General features: G+C 42.9%; 1 protein-coding gene across 9 annotated transcripts in view; it reads right to left on the reverse strand.

The window, feature by feature from the left end:
* Positions 1 to 245: 245 nt before the first annotated feature.
* The window catches only part of CACNA1G (calcium channel, voltage-dependent, T type, alpha 1G subunit), a 107,896-nt gene continuing 90,671 nt past the window's right edge, over positions 246 to 17,470 (reverse strand). For 7 of the 9 annotated variants that reach the window (XM_014952049.1, XM_014952057.1, XM_014952017.1 and 4 more), the window contains 4 exons: positions 14,403 to 14,537; positions 11,119 to 11,308; positions 8,216 to 8,385; positions 246 to 4,523 (listed from right to left, as the gene is read on the reverse strand). In XM_014952049.1, coding sequence (XP_014807535.1) covers positions 3,669 to 4,523; positions 8,216 to 8,385; positions 11,119 to 11,308; positions 14,403 to 14,537 — 1,350 coding nt within the window. In that variant the 3' untranslated portion in view covers positions 246 to 3,668. The remainder of the gene's footprint in view (positions 4,524 to 8,215; positions 8,386 to 11,118; positions 11,309 to 14,402; positions 14,538 to 17,470) is intronic. The other 2 variants (XM_014952072.1, XM_014952066.1) reach the window with 1 other exon arrangement.

A 17,470-nucleotide genomic window follows, 5' to 3' on the forward strand; every position in this document is an offset into this window, starting at 1 on the left:
TTGCCCTGACCAAAAGACCTTGTTTTGGCCTATATACCTGATACAGTATAACAATATATTAACTATTAAATACAAAGTTCTATAATATATACTAGGTTGTTACGGACATTGCAATGGTACTGTGCCTACTCTAGTCACCTTGTGTAATAGTGTACATGGGTTATTATAGCCAAAGGGGCAGAAAAGGGGAGACTGGGGCATAGCCTAATTTACAATGGTAACACTTTTGTTTTCTGGTTGTTTGGTTTTTTTTTTTTCCTTTTTTTTTTTTTTTTTCCTTGAACACACCTTGTGCTGAGTGCAATCCACAGAAGTCAAAAACAGTGTTTTCTTTGCCCTCCTCCAAAATATCTACAGTATAAACGGCCTGTAACCCAGCTATGAAAAAAATTAGTTCTATGTGCGAGGGGCTGCAAGAATGGAATTTACAGTTTTCCAGACACGTCTGCGATCACTCTGTCCCCATGTGTCAGACTGGCAATAGCAGAATACCCTCCTCCCACCTATATACAGTAAATCCACAGTAGTAAAGTGCTGGTGTGCTTGAATGAACTGGATAGCCATGCGACTACTTCACCATCGACAGGGGCTGAGTTTCGGGGGTAGGTGTTTTACGCGGGTACAGTTCTCCAACAGTAATAGCACTGCAATATCGTGGAACTTGAGCTTAGCTGCTTACTCCTAAATGCCACCTGGATGCAGGCTCTGAAACTAGGCTCTACGGGTTGGGATACAGCAGGCCTGGCTCCAGGTTTATGAAAAGAAAACTCGTAGATAAGAGCTGCTTCTGTTCCCAAGATGCTACGCGGACTTTTAACAATTTCTCTATAGATTTCTACAAAAATATAAAAAATTCTATCAACATAACCATTCTACAGAATTCCTGTGGATTTTGTACATTTTGTTTAAAAAAAGTCAAATTCTATAAAACCCCCCCCAAAGGTATTTAAAATTATCTTAAGATTATTGCACGCACTGCAGTACATTTGTATTTGTTGTTCAAAAGGGCATCTAGAAAAAACTTATCCACTTTAGAAAACAAACTATCTTACATGGATTTCATTTCCTGAATGCATCATCATAGAGTATTTTTTACTAGCTAGTCTTTACTCAATAGTCACGTATGATGTAAACTTTTTATTACTTCCACAAACCTTGTCAGTGGGCAAAACCTCAAGTACTGAAAACAGAAGAGCCTTTAGGTTTTCTGTTACATTTGCAGTTGAGCATTTGGATTAACATCACACCAATGTTTTGTGCCATGATTTCAAGCTAAAAACTCCCTTTATTTTTTTTTTTTTTGTAGGGAAGGAACTGTATGAGTAGTATCATTCCAGCTATACAAACATACTCCTAATCATTAAGGAACCAAGGTTGGCAATTTTAGTGGCCCAGCTATTGTCCCGAATTATTTAGTACAAGTGAAAGGAAAATCTAAGGCTCATTATGAGTGTAAAACCAAAAAGGGATTAAGAATATTTCTCCGGCTTAATACACTGTAATTTTATTATTTCCTTAAATATGATCTGGGGGAAGAACTGATGAAAGGTTTGTTTGAAATCATTGCTTTAAACGGGCTTAACTCTGGATTTGGACTGGCATATCAAAGAGAGCGGTCTCCGTATGGGCCCCTGTTGAAGAGGGGAAAAATGTCCCAGCCAAGAATTAATCTAACTGCAGTAAATAGTACAGAATGTTAATCCTCCTACTTCAAATACACTGATTGCCTGACTTCCCGCTGAAAGCCCTTACATTTCTCCGGGACATGTAAATCAATAGGGATTGTTTATGGAGTAACCATCCTCAAGTGAAAATAAAGGAGCTTAAGACCTCACGTGGGCTGTTAGGTATAAACAGCGTCTTCTTCTTGTATATATACTTGAAGCTAATGCAGATACATGTAGTCGTAGCAGGCTAATCTCTGAATGGATAAAAGGCTGTACATCAACATGTTGTAGTGATTTGAAAAGATCAGTAGCTCTCAAAAAGTTACAAACTCCCGACTGACAGAATTAGCACAAATCCTCCTCTTGCTTGCGCTGGTTTAAAGACACGATCCAGCAAAGCCTTATCCATGTACGTGGTTTTTAACCCCGTGACTATTCACACACTTCAGACCATGCCTGCGGAGTCTGACTTGGCCTACATCTTAATGTGATTTCGTGGAGGTTGGGTGAAGTTAATGCCTGGTTTCCATCAGTCCTGTGAAGAGCGGGAGGTGTCGAACGGGGCCAACCTGTCGGGATTTTGGGGCTGTGCTGTCCAGTTTCAGATTGCTTTTTGCAGAGGGTGTTAGCATGGAAGTAAACAGTTAATTTCTGAGATGACTGACATTAAGGACATGTTATAAAGTAAGGACATGAATTCTGGTTTTATCATGACGTTGCTGCTTAAGGCTTTTGAGAGACTGGAAATAAAACTACAGTCAGGGTCATGTAAATTAACTCTAGCAGTGATAGCAAAAAACCTGACTTTCTACACTGAAAACCAACAGCCATTTCCATACCTACAGATTTTGTATATTCCATAAAATAACTTGCAGTAGGCCTCGATTCTGTCGAACACGTAAGCATCTGATTTTAATTTTAAAGAACTGCTTAAATACGATCAACCTCAAGGCAGTTTAAGCAAGACTTTAACTTTAACCATGTGCTTAAGGCCAGCGCTGCGGCCGCTCCGCACGGAATCCACCCCCTGCACATCCTCACCGGGGCCTTGCTCCCCTTCCCGCGGGGTGCAGAGAGGAGCAGCCCCGCTGCAAAGAGGGGCAAAACTCAGCAAAAGAAACAAGTCTGTCTCACAGACCCTGGAAGAACATCTCAGAAGTGACCAACGGGCTTTTCTTGCCTCAGTTTCCTACCTAGGCACGTACGAAAATTATCCGTTTTTGACATGATTTTGTGAGTCGCCAGTGGATGATCTAGAGCAGCCTCTCGTAGGTCAGTACCATGTACAGTGAAATGGCTCTACATTCACCATTTCCAGGCATCTCATCAGCATGTGGTACCTTCCTGGGTTTGTGCACTTGCTTTTACTCTGGATGTCGATTTTATGCAAGACTGGAATATCATTTTGTTAAAAAACTGTCACTGCATTTTTATACTACCCAAACAATCTTTTTTTTTTTCCCAGAATATCATTGAAGTCCAAGGGGAAAAATAAATTACATTAAATAATCCTTATTTACTGCTGACTGTGGGATACATTTCCTCTGTAATGCACTAATTGGCTACATTTTGTGCTTTGCAAAACAAAATGAAACCCAAACAAAACAAAAAAGAGAAGGGATTAAATATATATTTTTTTAGGTTAAAATATTCATAAAAACCAACTTTATCTCAGAAATATTCTGAGATACATAAAATAGAAGAAAATTAAACGAGTCTTTAGTCACAAAATGTACTACATCCCGCAATACTAGATTCAATTAATTTAATAAAATATAATATACATATAGATTCTGCACATTGTATTGCTTTTACCTAAGCAGAACATATGCTTAAGTAAGCGTGATATAGGTTAACCACTCTTTTAACCAGCTGGTTCTTTAATCTTTCTTTGGAAATTTTTTACCCAGTGCCATTTTGGAATACAGAGTTTTTTAATTTTTTTTTTTGTTTTCTATTACATGAAAGGATGAAAACATTTGGCACCAACAGAAAAGTAACTCAGGGGTCCGTTTCCGTTTGATCAAAGGAAAAGCTAGGAAGTGTCAACAAGTCTTTCTTTGGGGTAGGAGATGTTGACATACTGTCTGGAAGCAACGAATCCCCTATATCCATCGAATCCTTGGACTCACAAGATGGAGCACGCCGTCTCAAGCAAATGTCTCCACTGGCAGGTGAGATGCTGTGAGGTCCTCTAGGTAGTAAACTCTGTCCATCGGGTGGGTCTATAGATATACACGGAGGGCTCAGTTTTTTCTTCTGCCGCGTTCCTTGCAAGCCTTCCATTTCACTTACCACCTGACTTATGAAGCCAGAAGAGCTAGATGTGGAATGGTGCTGAGGGCTGTTTTCCATTGAACAAATTTCTATTGAATGTCTCCTTTGATCATCTAACCACGAGGGCGGCTTTTTTAGAAGACCCTGGGTGTCTACACTGTGGTATTTCTTCAGGTCCTTCAATGTAACGTTGCCGGTATTGCCTATGTTCCTCTTAGGAGAGAGGGGCTGAACCTCTGAACAGGCACTCGAGGCTGTACAAGTTTCTGAAGTGAAAGGCTCCGAGGAGCTGTTTATTTCAGATACTTCTTGGTCCATTGAATCTCCAGGTGTCTCCTGATACGAGTCTGCACAAGCACACGATGCCGGTGCCTGCTTTGAAATATTATACTGATTGCGGGAATGCTGCTGCGTATGAACGCTCGCCCGGCTCCATGCAGCCAACTCTTGAGCTTCTGAGGGCGTCAGAGCCACGGATGACTCCTCCTTGGGCACAGCGGGGACATTTGGGTCAGAGAGTTCACTCACCTCGGTGTGGAGATTCTCCTTGCTATCCAAAGAGTCGTTCCGTATAGCCATCTGTGTCGGAGCGCAAAGGGATTGGGGAGGAGGGGAGTTGCCAGATGAGAGAGACAGACCAAACAAAGGTTAGTACAAGCAAGGCACAACGTTTACAGGGCACTCAACTCTGCTGAGACACCTCAGCACAGACCCACTGACTCCTATAACTCAACCTGCCTCGTGGGTTCTAGCAATTCCCCAGTGCTCTGGGGGTTTGTCGCTGTGTAAGTGACAGCAGGATTTGACCCTTCATTCTTCATAAATGGTTGACCTTTATCTTTCTCCTCTAAGGATGCAGGGCTGCCAAAACAGAATTCCCCCGCTCAACCTTGGGCACGTTCTTGTTACGCAAAGGATGGGGGTCTACAGCAAAGCCCTTTGTAGTTTTAGCAGCCCAGGTAGGAGTAGAAGAGGGAAGATGTGCAAGTGAGCCTGCGTGTTCCCTTCTCTAGCTCGGGTGATGCTGAGGGCATGGAGCAGGATCCCCAGAGCCAGCAACACCAGAGCAACCACGCTCTGCGCCAGCATCAGGGCAACAGCCTGTCCCTGGCTGGGGTCCCCAGCCTGGAGTCACGACTCTGCACCATCTTACGGCAGGGGAGCTGGAAAAGCTGGACTAATAATAATAATCTGTAATTATTTCAACTTATTCTGACGCTTGAGTTCAGGCCTCCTAAGGCAAATTTTGCCTTGGCTGTCCAGAGCCCTATGCAGCATCAGTGCCTGCTGGCAGGGAAAACCCATGGCATGTGTTGAAGGCTTTGTCTTTTCACTGCGCTGCATCCCTTGTCAAAAGGGTTTATAAATCAGCCACATCAACTGGCCCTTAAAGGCAGAGTCTCAGTTTGAGAAGACTCTTAAATGATCTTAACGATTAAAAACTTCACAGAGAAATTTGGAAGAAATGTGTACAGCTGGTCTCAGTCCTTTAGAGAAGCGTAAGGAGATGAAATTCCTCATACTGAGGAATGCTTTTGTGATGAACCGCCCCAAAACGATCTTAGAATTTATATAAAAATTGTCCCGCAAGGATCGTTTGAGCCAAACGATCTCTATTCAGGCAAAGCTCTCATCAGCTGCAGTATGCACATGTGTGCGCGCAGAAACACAAGAGGGTATTGCTACATCTGCACATTGGGCTCCCTTTGGCGCCTCTGAGAGTTGAGAGAATATTTAATATGGCAAATGATTTTGTCCAACGCTGGTGAATCCTTTCTAATTAAAATTTTACAGCATAATACTGGCAACTGACCACAGCCAAGCGTGGAGCTAACTCTGGTCTCCTCCATGCCAATAGTTTTAGTGGGTGTCTGGGAGAAGAAATCATGTTCCTACCCTGAGAAGAGACACAGACCACAAAAAAAAGTAGAATACAGAAGCAAAAAGTAACTATTGTCATTACTTTTGCTTGTACACCAACCTGTGTTGCACACAATGACAATATTAGTCACCACCAGCTCTTTCAGTCCCTATGATACAGGCATCTTTGGTAGTTGTTAGCAGTAACTGTTTGTACAAACGTTTTACTGGTTTGTTTCAAAAGAAAAGGACCCTCTGCCATCCCATTGGGGTCTACACCTTTAGTAGCCACAGCTTGGTACGGGCTACACCTTGGATACACAGTCCTGGAACCAGAAAATCAATATCGTTTTAATTTCAGGTGGAATTCCCCTGGAGAAAAGCTTTTGTGCAATGCACTGCCAAGGAGCGTGTTCCCCAGCAGGAAATGTCCTCTCAGAGCGTCTGATCCACGCATCTTCATCTGCAAGTGCATTGCTAATTGTCAAACTTTCCAGAGTCTAAACTGCACGTTACTGTGGGGAGTGTGTCCGCTCTCCAGCGCTCTGAAGGGGGAGGGAGGTTAAACACACAGGTTTTAATGATGGAGGAAAGTGCACGGACCAGGTATGTGGTGGACAAGATTTATCTACGCACAAATTTAGGATAGGAGAGGGGACAAGGGGGAAGGGAAAGGAAAGAAAGAAAGAAAAGAAAAAAAAGAAAACAAATCAGAATTATACATGCAGTATAGGTAACAATAAGGAGAAATGGGTACTACAAACCAAAAGGCTGTGCTAGTTGGGCCGTTGTGATGTGCTAGTCACAAATCAGCGGTGGCTATAAAAGAAACCAAGCAGAGAGTTACCTGAGCAAGCAAAAGTGCTGGGGGTGTAATGAGAATTTTGCCTCTTTTAAGGACTAACTTTCACAGTGTCTGGCCATCTAGATTGCAATTAACAGTAAGAGCAATTCTGCCCTGTTGCCAGGAACAACCTCACTGCTCCCCTGAGCTGCATTGGGAGCTGCCTGCTCCTCAGGAGCACGCTCAAGGCAGTACCTCACTGATCTTCAGAGGGACTTGTCTGCCCATGGACCATATCTACTCAATGTCCCAACCCTTTTTCCTTTCTGAAATGTCCCTCCAAGAGCATGTTCATGTCGCTGCAGGAGCAGAGGGAGGAGGGAGGGGAATAAAATAACTTAAATATGCAAGAAGTTTTAGAAAAAGCAGCCTTCAAAGATATGAACAAAATTAGGCTGATGAAGATGGCTAACATGGTAATTTATTCTGGATAGATCAGTTCAAAAGGATGGGTCTGTTATTCATTAGAAAGCGAGAGAGAGTGGTTATGAACTGGAATCATGACATCAATTAGTTTCCCCATTAGCAGCGACTGGGGTAGCTGGCCAGCCCCGTGCAAACGAATACATGCTAGGAATTTCTTATGTCAATTTAGTATTACAGACTAATGTAATTGTTAACCTCGGTACTTCACATTCATTTTTAGAGTTTAATGAATCAACTGTCTAATTTGTCAATGTTGATTAAAAGATGAAAGAAATGGGAATATTTTCATGCAGGAAAGAAATTGCTTTCGAAAAAATAGAACTGATCAAGTTTGTGTATATAAAATCAGGCATGAAACTACTGAAGAAAGTAGTTTGAGAGTCAGACACGCCTCTGGTCCTGGTCCAGCTGCACAATGAAATATGCCTAAAAATGTGGGAGTGAAGCACAAGTTTAAGTATTTTACTAAAAAAGATAAATTTAAACTTATGCTTCCAATCAAGCAGGCTGGAATCTTTGATTAGGTCTCTTAGATCTTTGATTGAATCAGGATTTAAATCAATGCCAGGCAAAAATCAGAGATAAAACCAGTTGCAAAATAAAATGTATTCTGTTTTGCATATACTCAAACTTTTAAAAATCACACGGGAGATTCTGCTTTCCATGATGGTTTTGCATACGAGATATCCAGCTTCCTTTAAACAGTTTTTCCCTTTTGAGAAACCAGAGGAGCCAGAGGAAGGGTGGCCTGGGGTGGAGTCTGCAGTCCCTGTGTCCTTTCAAGCACTGAGAAAATCACAGCAGTTAAGAATTAGTTCCTCACCCCCAACAAGCCCCTGGGGAGCAATTGGCTGCATTTATGAAGAGGACTGAAAAAAAAAAAAAAAAAGTGCTAACAATGTGGAGAACATTTAGGCACGTTGCCAAAGGAGATGATGCTCATCACGCGCATTCTTTGGAGACTCCTGGATGGCTTTCAGTTCAAAATTCATCAACCTTTTTGTTATTTCTGCAGGAGAATTACAGTTCTCTGGGGGGTTCGCTGTGAATCCCTCCATCCCTCCTTGAATTTAAAGCGTGGTTAACCTGGAAACACGGCAGTATAAAACCTCAGCAGGTTTGTGAGGGTAAGTCTGCTTACCTGCCTGCGGAGCAGCCGTTCAGCAGAAGGAGAGTGCACGTGCTGGGAGACCTGGGGTTTGCTCTCCCTCACCCAGCGCTCCTGACCTCTTACGTGGTGGAAATGGTCTTTTGGAATTTGCAGGAGAGAGCTGGTGTCCGCCGGCTGCGACTGCACCGATGCCTTTGAACCTGGCAAGGGGGAGAAGAGACAGAAATGTGGCGTGTTCCTCTGGGGACTGCGTCCCTGTCCCAGTGACCTGCCAGAGAAAACTGCTCCTTTTCACCTCGGAGCAGACAGGCATGGCAAAACTACTGAATTCAGCAAGCAGCTCTCCATGACTGGGAAAATACTCCCACCTACTAATAAATTATTCCAAAATTGTCTATTATTTCATTTTTCTTGGACTTTTCCCCTGTTACAGCTGGGGCTAGCTCCTGTTAAGAGCAGAAAATTATGAACTAGAAGTTCATCTGGACGGGCGATTTCTACAATAACTTTGCAGGCAACCACTCGTCTCGGCCCCGCAAGGTGCTGGCTTTGAAAGACTCTAGAAAAGGATGTCTCTGTACCCGAGTGTAGGCAGAGACCGACTGCTGGGGTCTCAAAACCAGCATGAACACTGGAAATGAAGCGAAAGGGAACGGCACCTGGCAGCTTTCAAGGCGAGTTTCACAAAGCATCCCAGGAGAAGGCAATACATACTCTCCAGCCTCTCCCTGACCCTTTGTGGTTGCTGGCTACTTCTTCTAAAAGGTTTGAAACTCTGCATGCTCTCCCCCTTTCCCCCCCCTCCCCCCCAGGCTCAACATTTTTCAAAACAATTCATTTAACCTGGACCGCATCCCAGAGAATCTCATTTGTCCTGGAATCTTTCCCAGAACAACAGCCCCATTACGAAGGAGTATTCAAACAAATACCTCCTGCAAGTGCCAGTGTTTCTGACAACAAAACCCTTCTCAGCTTGAAATATTATGGCTTAGTTGTGGTGATTTATTAGAGGCGCCTGGCACCTTTTGCTATCTTCACAGCACTTTATAATATTACAAACTGTAAACAGGTAGGGGTGACTTCCCCCACCCTGAAAAGCAGTGACATTGTAGGTGGAACAGGACAACGATGCGTACGCCAAGATTTGGGCACCTTACCCACCTCTGAGCACTTTGGCCCGCTTAAGACGATTGGAATTTCACCAGCAGGAGAAAAACACAAAAGGTTTAATTGCTTAATGTGGTTATGAATAAGACATCAGCTTTACCTTCCCAAAATACTTCTCCTACATCTCAGTGGGAGAGTATTTGCTGTGGGTTTAGAAGGGTGCAATGCCTGTCCCTCCCCAAGCCAGGGCTCTCAGATGGGGTGATTCAGTTCTCCAAGCTGGGAACTGGGAAGTGAAATCTTGAAGAAAGAAGGGACTCAGAAACTACCCACTTTTTGATCAAGTTGATGAAGTTTATGTTCAAGACAGGACAAATGCATCCGGATTAAGGGTCAAAAAATGAAGCACTGGAAACTGTCTCTGTAGCAAATGGGATTCTTTTGGGATTATAAGACCAAAGAATTTCTTGGCTGTTACAGAGAATCAGAAATTCTGGCTCCACTGAAGGTTCTGGGAGTTTTGTATCGACTTCAGTGGGACTTGACCAGGATTTTAGCTGCACCTTTTGCATTATGTGCAAACAGGTTCTTCAAAGGACAGCTCTTGACCTTGAAAATGTTGTATTAAGGCAGTGATTTCTCACAACTCCAGATTCATCTTCCTCCGTTGTGTCCGCATTTTTTTTTTCTGCTGTTCAACAGTCGCTATTCATCCACATTCTTATTACTATGCAAATTTCAACATCATCTTTCTAATCTGTTCAAATCTCCCTACCATTCTGAACAGTGCCGAAATTATGCTCAGCTTAGAGGCTTTCAAATGACAACGCTTGTAAAAACTTCTCTGACTTATCTGCGACAAATGTCTAAAATGATGGCATGTACAGAAGAATTAAAGACAGCTATGCTCACCAGCAGAAGGCAACCCCTAGCAGCCAGAGTAAATGAAGGCACACTGATAAGCACCAGGAGGCAGCTGCAAGTGCAGGGAGAGAGGTGCAGGTAGAGAGAGAGCCCCTGGCATCTGCAATACGCTGTATCTAAGAATATCTCTGAATTTAGCTCTGAGGCGTATATCCCAACCACGCACACTTGGAAGGACAATTCTACACTCTCTCATTTTTCCATTCATCTCACACTGAGATCTCTCTCCATTCAGCACATTTATGTTCATTTTACAGGCATTTAGAGACACCATTTTCCCTTCTTTCACAGATGTTCCCACATAGAGCTTCTAAAACCCGCTAGAATAGGTACTGCTGCAAAAAAACAGACATGAGGAAATATTTTTCTCCTGGGATTTTTGCTCTGGGGCCATGTCTAGCTCAGGTGAGAGGGATGGAGCCCAGGCTGTACAGATTGTAACCCTTGGGGGAACTAGGCAGGGGGGCAATCAGTGTTGAGCCAAGCCAACTGCTCGCTGTCACAGTGCCAAAAGATTTGAAGGAAAGGAGTTATCTTTAAGAGCCTGGACTTTGTAAGTTGTGGAGAGTCTTTGCAAGTTGTGGAGGGTCTTTGCAAAGCCATTCCACAGATGTGGACAACACCTCCTCACTGGAAACCGATGGCAATTTGTTGCCTCGTACTCAATATCTTGGAAAACCCCAGCCACTGCTATATTCATAGAATGGTTTGAGTTGGAAGCGACCTTGAAGATCACCTAGTTCCAACCCCCCTGCCCTGGGCAGGGACACCTCCCACCAGACCAGGTTGCTCAAAGCCCCATCCAGGCTGGTCTTGAACACCTCCAGGGATGGGGCAGCCACAGCTTCTCTGGGCAAACCTGTTGGAACATCCTGCTCTTGTCTCAGCTGGCAGATGTTTACCTGACTGGGACTTGTGATGTGCAGGATTCCTCTCGCCCAGGGAGGCAGGGCAGGGGCTGGAGTACGGCGGCTGGAACATGTAGCTGTCATTTGGCAAGGAGTGGGTGCGCCCCACCGAAGGCTTTCTCACACTCAGCAAGTCCTTGCTGGGAGACAGGGTCAGAGTGTCGTCTTTGGAGCGGAGATCAGCCTAGAGGGAAAAAACCAGTGAGGCAGGAAGACGTGATGGTGTGGGAAGAGGAGAAGTGCCCAGAAACGCTAGCGACAGCCATTGCAATCAGTATGGCACGATGGGCATGCACATCATCAGTATGTACAACTTGCACGAATGGATCTACCAGGAAGCTATACCCCTCCTTTTGTATTGTCAATAAATTGTCACACAGAATGAACCACAGAAACAGAGGAAGCGACACTGTAGTAATAAACCATGACTATTTCAGGGATATGCAAAGAAGGCATCATGCCTCAAGGCCAGCAAAGGTCACATGCTTTGCATAACTTTGATCCTCTGCAATAACAGTAAAGCTCTCTCTATGTGCCCTCATCTGCAAGTCAGACTTTTGCAAAGGTGAGTAGTTTCCTCTTCTAACAATAAAAGAAAAAAAAAAAAATACAAAAACTAGTTTACAGAAAATATTCTCTATTCTGGCTCCCAGCACAATTTTATTGGTTTTTCTTCTCACATAATGAATAACTAAACCCATTTTATTGGAAGGGATTCTACACCTACTGCTTCAGGGTTAAAGCCATTCTCTAATTAGAAGGGATCTAATGCAAGTGAGGGTTATTGTATATATGTTGACTGTGGAGTTTTTACAGCCAAAGAGTCTCTTGGAATGGGCAGCACCAGAGGCAATATTGAATGAGGTGGATTCAGGTCTGATTTCATAAGGAAATATCTCCATCCCAGAAGTGTTCTTGGGTGTTATTGTGTTGGACGGTATTAGCAAAAATGGAAGCAAAGTCAACTTCCCTGGATATTTTTAATGAAAGATTGATTTCATCTTTAAAGGTCTCCATTGAAAAACACAGAAATAAGATGTGACACTGTAGTCCGATACAGTATATTGCTGATCATTTTTGGAAAACTTTAAATCTTATTTTCTGACAAATTTTCCCTTCACTCAGGGCATTATGGGTTTTCTGAAAGCAACACTAAGATTTTTTTTTTTTTTTTCAAATTTTATCCTTCGGTCACAAACCCAAAACTTCGCTATGGCATTTCATTTGCACAAGAAACATGATGAGATTAAAAGGAATTTACAAAAAAAAAAAAAGAAAAAAAATGAGGGGAAAAAAGAAGGAAAGAAAAAAAAAAAGGAAGACCACTGTTGTAAATTTAATGAAGGAAACGGATCTGCACTGTCATGCAGCATTAGTTTCAGTCCTTGGGAACCTGCTGATTTGGATATAGCCTGGATACAGTGAAGATAAAAGACTGCAGTCGCCTGATATAACTCAGGGATGGAGAGCAAAACCTGTGCTGGTAAAGCTGAGACTTGGGTTTTGGAAACCTCTATGTTGCTCCCTGCCTTCCCCTTCCGAGCAGTATGTTTATGCCATTTAGCTTTCATATTATTTAGTTTAAAGCAGAAAGGATGGCCTGAAACCTGAGATTTCAGAATTCAAAACCATTTGGATCCAAACACGAGAATTTGGCTTGGAGATCCTATCCAAACCCAACCTTTAATGAACCTCTAGGTTCATTGACAGGATCCAATACCACAGTGGGCTTGTTTCCACTTTCTGATCATCTCGGGGGAAATCTTGTGAGTGAACTTCATGAAAACCATTTAAAATGGCTGCAAAACGATCTTCTGAGTCCAGCTCACAAACAGAGCAGTGGGAGCACATGACTTTTTGGTTCACTGGGAGTTTTGAAAAACATGTTGTTTTGGCTTGACTGAAAATCAAATCTGAGTTTTTCGTGAACCAAAGAAAAAATCCCAACCCAAATCTATTTTGAGTCAAACAAAACATTCTGAGATATTTTTCAACTAGAGCCGTGTCTAAATGAAGCGTAAAAATATTGCATTTAGAAAAGATTTCAATGAAAGCTTGCAGTTTTTCAGGAGTTTGGGAAACTGTTTTGACCAAAACACTTTGTTGGTATTGACACAAATTGACAAAATGTTTTGTTCAACCTGGTTTCGCCTTTTTTTAGATTTTTTTTAAGAAAAAACATCTCTCTTGGCTATACCCTTGAGACTGCTGTGCTGTCAGACAGGTTTGTCTAATCTCATTCAAAACTAGAAAGGCTCTCTCCCTAGTCCAGCTCTCCAGACTAACTAAATTTGAAACAAAAAGTCCCATACAAAATGTTAAACATACTTTACGAAATCTTTTGCGCGTGATGCCATGAAGCATGATGGGAAATATTGTCACGGTTTAAGAGATGTTTCCCAAATAAGTGCTGATTAGGATGAGAGTCGACTAGAATGGCAGAAAATTTATCAACAACACAAACATCCAAAGGCAGGTACATGAACAACAACAAAGAAAACAAGAATGACCCAAAAATGTTGGAAAAGGAGTTATGTCTGTTGTACAGCAGAAAAAAAGCACTTGACCGCTACACAGCTAAAAATGTCTAATGTTTCAAAGAGGAGATGGTTAAGGCAGGGTTCAAAATACTGGTTATTTCATTCAAAAAGGCACAAAATAGTCCAAGCTTTTTTCTTTTTTTTTCTTTTTCTTTTTTTTTTTTTTTTTCTTTTTAGTGGGCTGACTGCTAGTAAGAATTCACAAAACAAGCAGCATCTCGGAGAGATCCCCATCTGATATTTGTAAAATAAACAGTCTGGCACTAATCATGCAAAAAGCCTTGTGGTGCCTGTGTTCATAAAGACAAAAATCCATTAGACACCAAAGGGTTGTAGATGACCCCTCTGCAGAGGACATGAGTCATGAGCTCATGGGTTTCTCTTCCACACAGCATCACTGATTTGTTTCAGATGGGGAGGAAATTTCAACCTTGATGCTTTCCAAAGCATTTTTTTTTTACTATTTATTTAACTTGTAGAAAACACGTTGTTTTTACATAAGACGCCAAAGGAAAAATAGAAATAAATACTTGTTCCTCACAAGGAGCCAAGTTTGTGGACATGAGTGGTAACAACCCAGGACCTAATGGCATTAAGGACAACGTCCTGTTCAGGGGAGAGGTTGGTGCTATTTGGAAATGGGCTTGAACTGAAAATGCCATTAGGCAGGTGTCGGGAGGTGGAAGCAGTATTTCGAACCCTGTAAACATCAGACTATACAGCGACCAGTGTATGTACATTGCTTTCCAGAGCATTAAGTAAGTGTGTGTTAGTATCATCAGGAAAAGAGTCATCCGTCAGAGCTAAGGACCAGGACTTTTCAGAGAGAATATCTGACGTCAGAGACAGAGCCTCCATCTCAGCTAGAGGGATCTAAAGGGAGAGATGATTAAGCATAAGAAACCAGGACACAAATCTTTTGGAAAAGAAAAAAAAGAAAAAAGTATAATAATCTAAATACTTCTAGACACTAAAGCAATATCCCTGCAGTGGGAGAAGCTACATCATGCACATTATTACCGGGGCCAGAATGTTAAAGAAATGAAATATAACAAAGAAATGAAAAAAAAAAAAAAAAAGCAGGACATTCATACTTAAATGCTTACCAGTGACTGGGAGGGAGTTTAAAATCATACACTAACACTAGCATTGTATTTTGTTGTTCTCCTGTCTAGATGAAGAAGCAAAAGTAACATTACTTTCATACTAAAGATATTTATCCTCTGGGCTACGATCAAATACAAGAGGCTTCAAGATCTTCCAGCATCTCTGAAGCTGTTCCTACCCAATAACCGTGCTGTTTTCTGGCCTCTAAACTAATCTGGTGGAGTTTGCAAAGATTCCCCAAGACCAAAATCATTTTACAGGTGGGGTATGGAGCGTGCCCTTCCCTACGCTCTGGGAAAGGCACGGGGACATCCCCCTCCTTAGGAGGCTGGGGGGGACAATAATTAGCTTCCTAATGGCTAAAAGGGGACAGGGAGAAACTTAAGGGTTGATTTCAGTCAGCGAATGCCTTCCTGTTGCCTTCATTGGGTTCTGGCCTGCTAAAGAGCCTCCAGTGCCTGGGCAAGCACCCATAACTGTTCTACTAAAAGAACTGCTCGTGTCTTCCAGCCTCCAGATGCCACCCCAGCCCTGGTGCCAACCACCTCCTCCAGCTCCCAGCAAACCTGAGCTGGGGAGAGGTGCTGCACCAACATTGTACCCATGTGTCTTGCACGAACACATTCCCACTGAAGACACTCAAGGAACTGATAAAAATCTTTATCAAAATATTGATGAAGCTCTCTCCCCAGACACAGAGATCTTTTTATAAGAAATGTGAAATGTCGCTTCACGTATTGGAGAGAATGGGGAGAAAGGGGACTACAGCATCTTCCCCAGAGCAGCATCTGTGAGCAGAGGCTGTGGAGTCTCCTTCTCTGGAGATATTCAACCTCCCCCCTGTCCAGCTCTAGGCGAACCTGCTTTGGCTTGGATGATCTCCGAAGGTCCCTTCCAACCCCATCCATTCTGTGATCCCTCCCGCCAGGCACTGCACAGGGGGATGCTTGCCCTGAAGAGCAGGCTCAGCCCTCCCCAAATCCCCCCTTCTGATACCTGTCTGAGGCTGGTGCCCATGGTGGTGGGAGAGCAGCACTGGGGACAGCATTTCATCAGGTGACCTGCAGACCTGGCTCACATTTGCAGGACAGTCCTGGTCTGGACAAGTCCCAAGTGCTTCCTTTTTGTTTCTCACTATGTGGGTTTTTTTTTTCCTTATTCTCTATGCTTGAAAAGTCTTTCAACAGCAATATCTCTTCCAAGAGAAACCACAGAGGCCCAAATCTGTTGCACTTAAGTTGTCAGAGGGCTGGATTTCCTCACTCTTAGAAATGGCATCAGTGGGATGAAATAAACCCAGTGCTGAGTGAACCTTGAGAGGCTCCAAACTTCAGCTGAGATAAAGAAGAGGGTCGGCCTCCTCTCATCTAACCCTGGGTTTGATATCTCCTCTGCCACAGCCACCCGCTGGCAACGGATGAGAGAGATGCTTTGGAGGAGCTCCTGATTTCATACGAGGTCCCCAAAAAAAGCATCACTGCAGAGGCTGCCAACTCGAGGATGGTGATCCCTAATGGGGATAGATCCATCCCACCACCCAGAGCCCAAGCACATGGGGCAAGGCTGTGCTAGAGCGTGGTGGACACCGGCAGCTCCTGCCTCCGCTGGGAGCTGCTATTAATCAGGTTGCTTTCAGCAAGTCCCAGCACTGCTCTAAATCCCTGACTTGCCTGAGAACATGACGAATGGTGTGAACAGAAAAGCCAAAATGTAAACAAAACATCAACCCCCCCCACCCCACTTCAGCCTCCCCTCGCCCAAAATTGAGTTTGAAGCTGTCAAAACATTTTGTTGGAAACATTCAATTGATTTATATGGGTTTTAATTACATGGGGGGAAAAAAATAAAACAGCTTAAATTTTAAAAGAAAAAGCCACTGCAAACCGGAATGCTATATTTTTTCATTACAAAAATGTCAAAACAAAACTATTTTTTTTTTGCTGCAGCAGCACTTTCTGGTGAAAAATGTTGTGACAAAAAAATTTGCAGCCAGCTCTCGCTGGGTTTCATACTGACCCTCTGCCTTCCCCCAAAAAGCTACTGTCTCTATTCCTCCAGCAGTTCTTAGAGGCAACCACTTCCTATAGCTTAATAGCCCTCAATCTGGAAAGCGATACACAGCAATCAGAGGGAGACATGTTACCCTGCTATATAAAGATCTGCAGAGTAGGATTTCATTTTACCTAAGCTTGTTCCTTTCCTCTAATGAACCACCGAGTTGGATAATTTAGAGTGTCGGTGAGCTCATAAATAAGCACGCCGATTGAACAAGAAAACTTCTGCTATTTTTAGCCAGAAAGGAAAAAAAAAAATAATCAAGAAATACGGAATTTGCTCAATTCCAACTGCAGGAAAAAATAGGTGTGCTTGAGTTATTATGGTCGCTGCTGTGATTTAGGGAAAATATTTGCTCTAAAGAATAACATGCTTGAGAAAGTGGGTATTTTATTCTAAGAAGTAAATGAACTAATTTCAAACAAGTATTACAGCCCTTGTTCAAGAAAGCACTGGAGCACACGATTACTTAAGTACATCATTAAGGGCTGCCTCGCCTCTAAATTCAGTTTAGATGAGAGATGAGGATCTAGTTTACAATGACCCACTTGCAAGAAGCCTCTTTAGGAAAATCATTCGAAACTGGATTTTCATGCAGTCTAAGTAGGCACAAAATGTAGAGACCCTTTCATGACCCCCACCAG

This window comes from Calidris pugnax, unplaced genomic scaffold (assembly GCF_001431845.1).
Source record: "Calidris pugnax isolate Ruff unplaced genomic scaffold, ASM143184v1 scaffold9, whole genome shotgun sequence".
NCBI classification, from domain to species: Eukaryota; Metazoa; Chordata; class Aves; order Charadriiformes; family Scolopacidae; genus Calidris; species Calidris pugnax.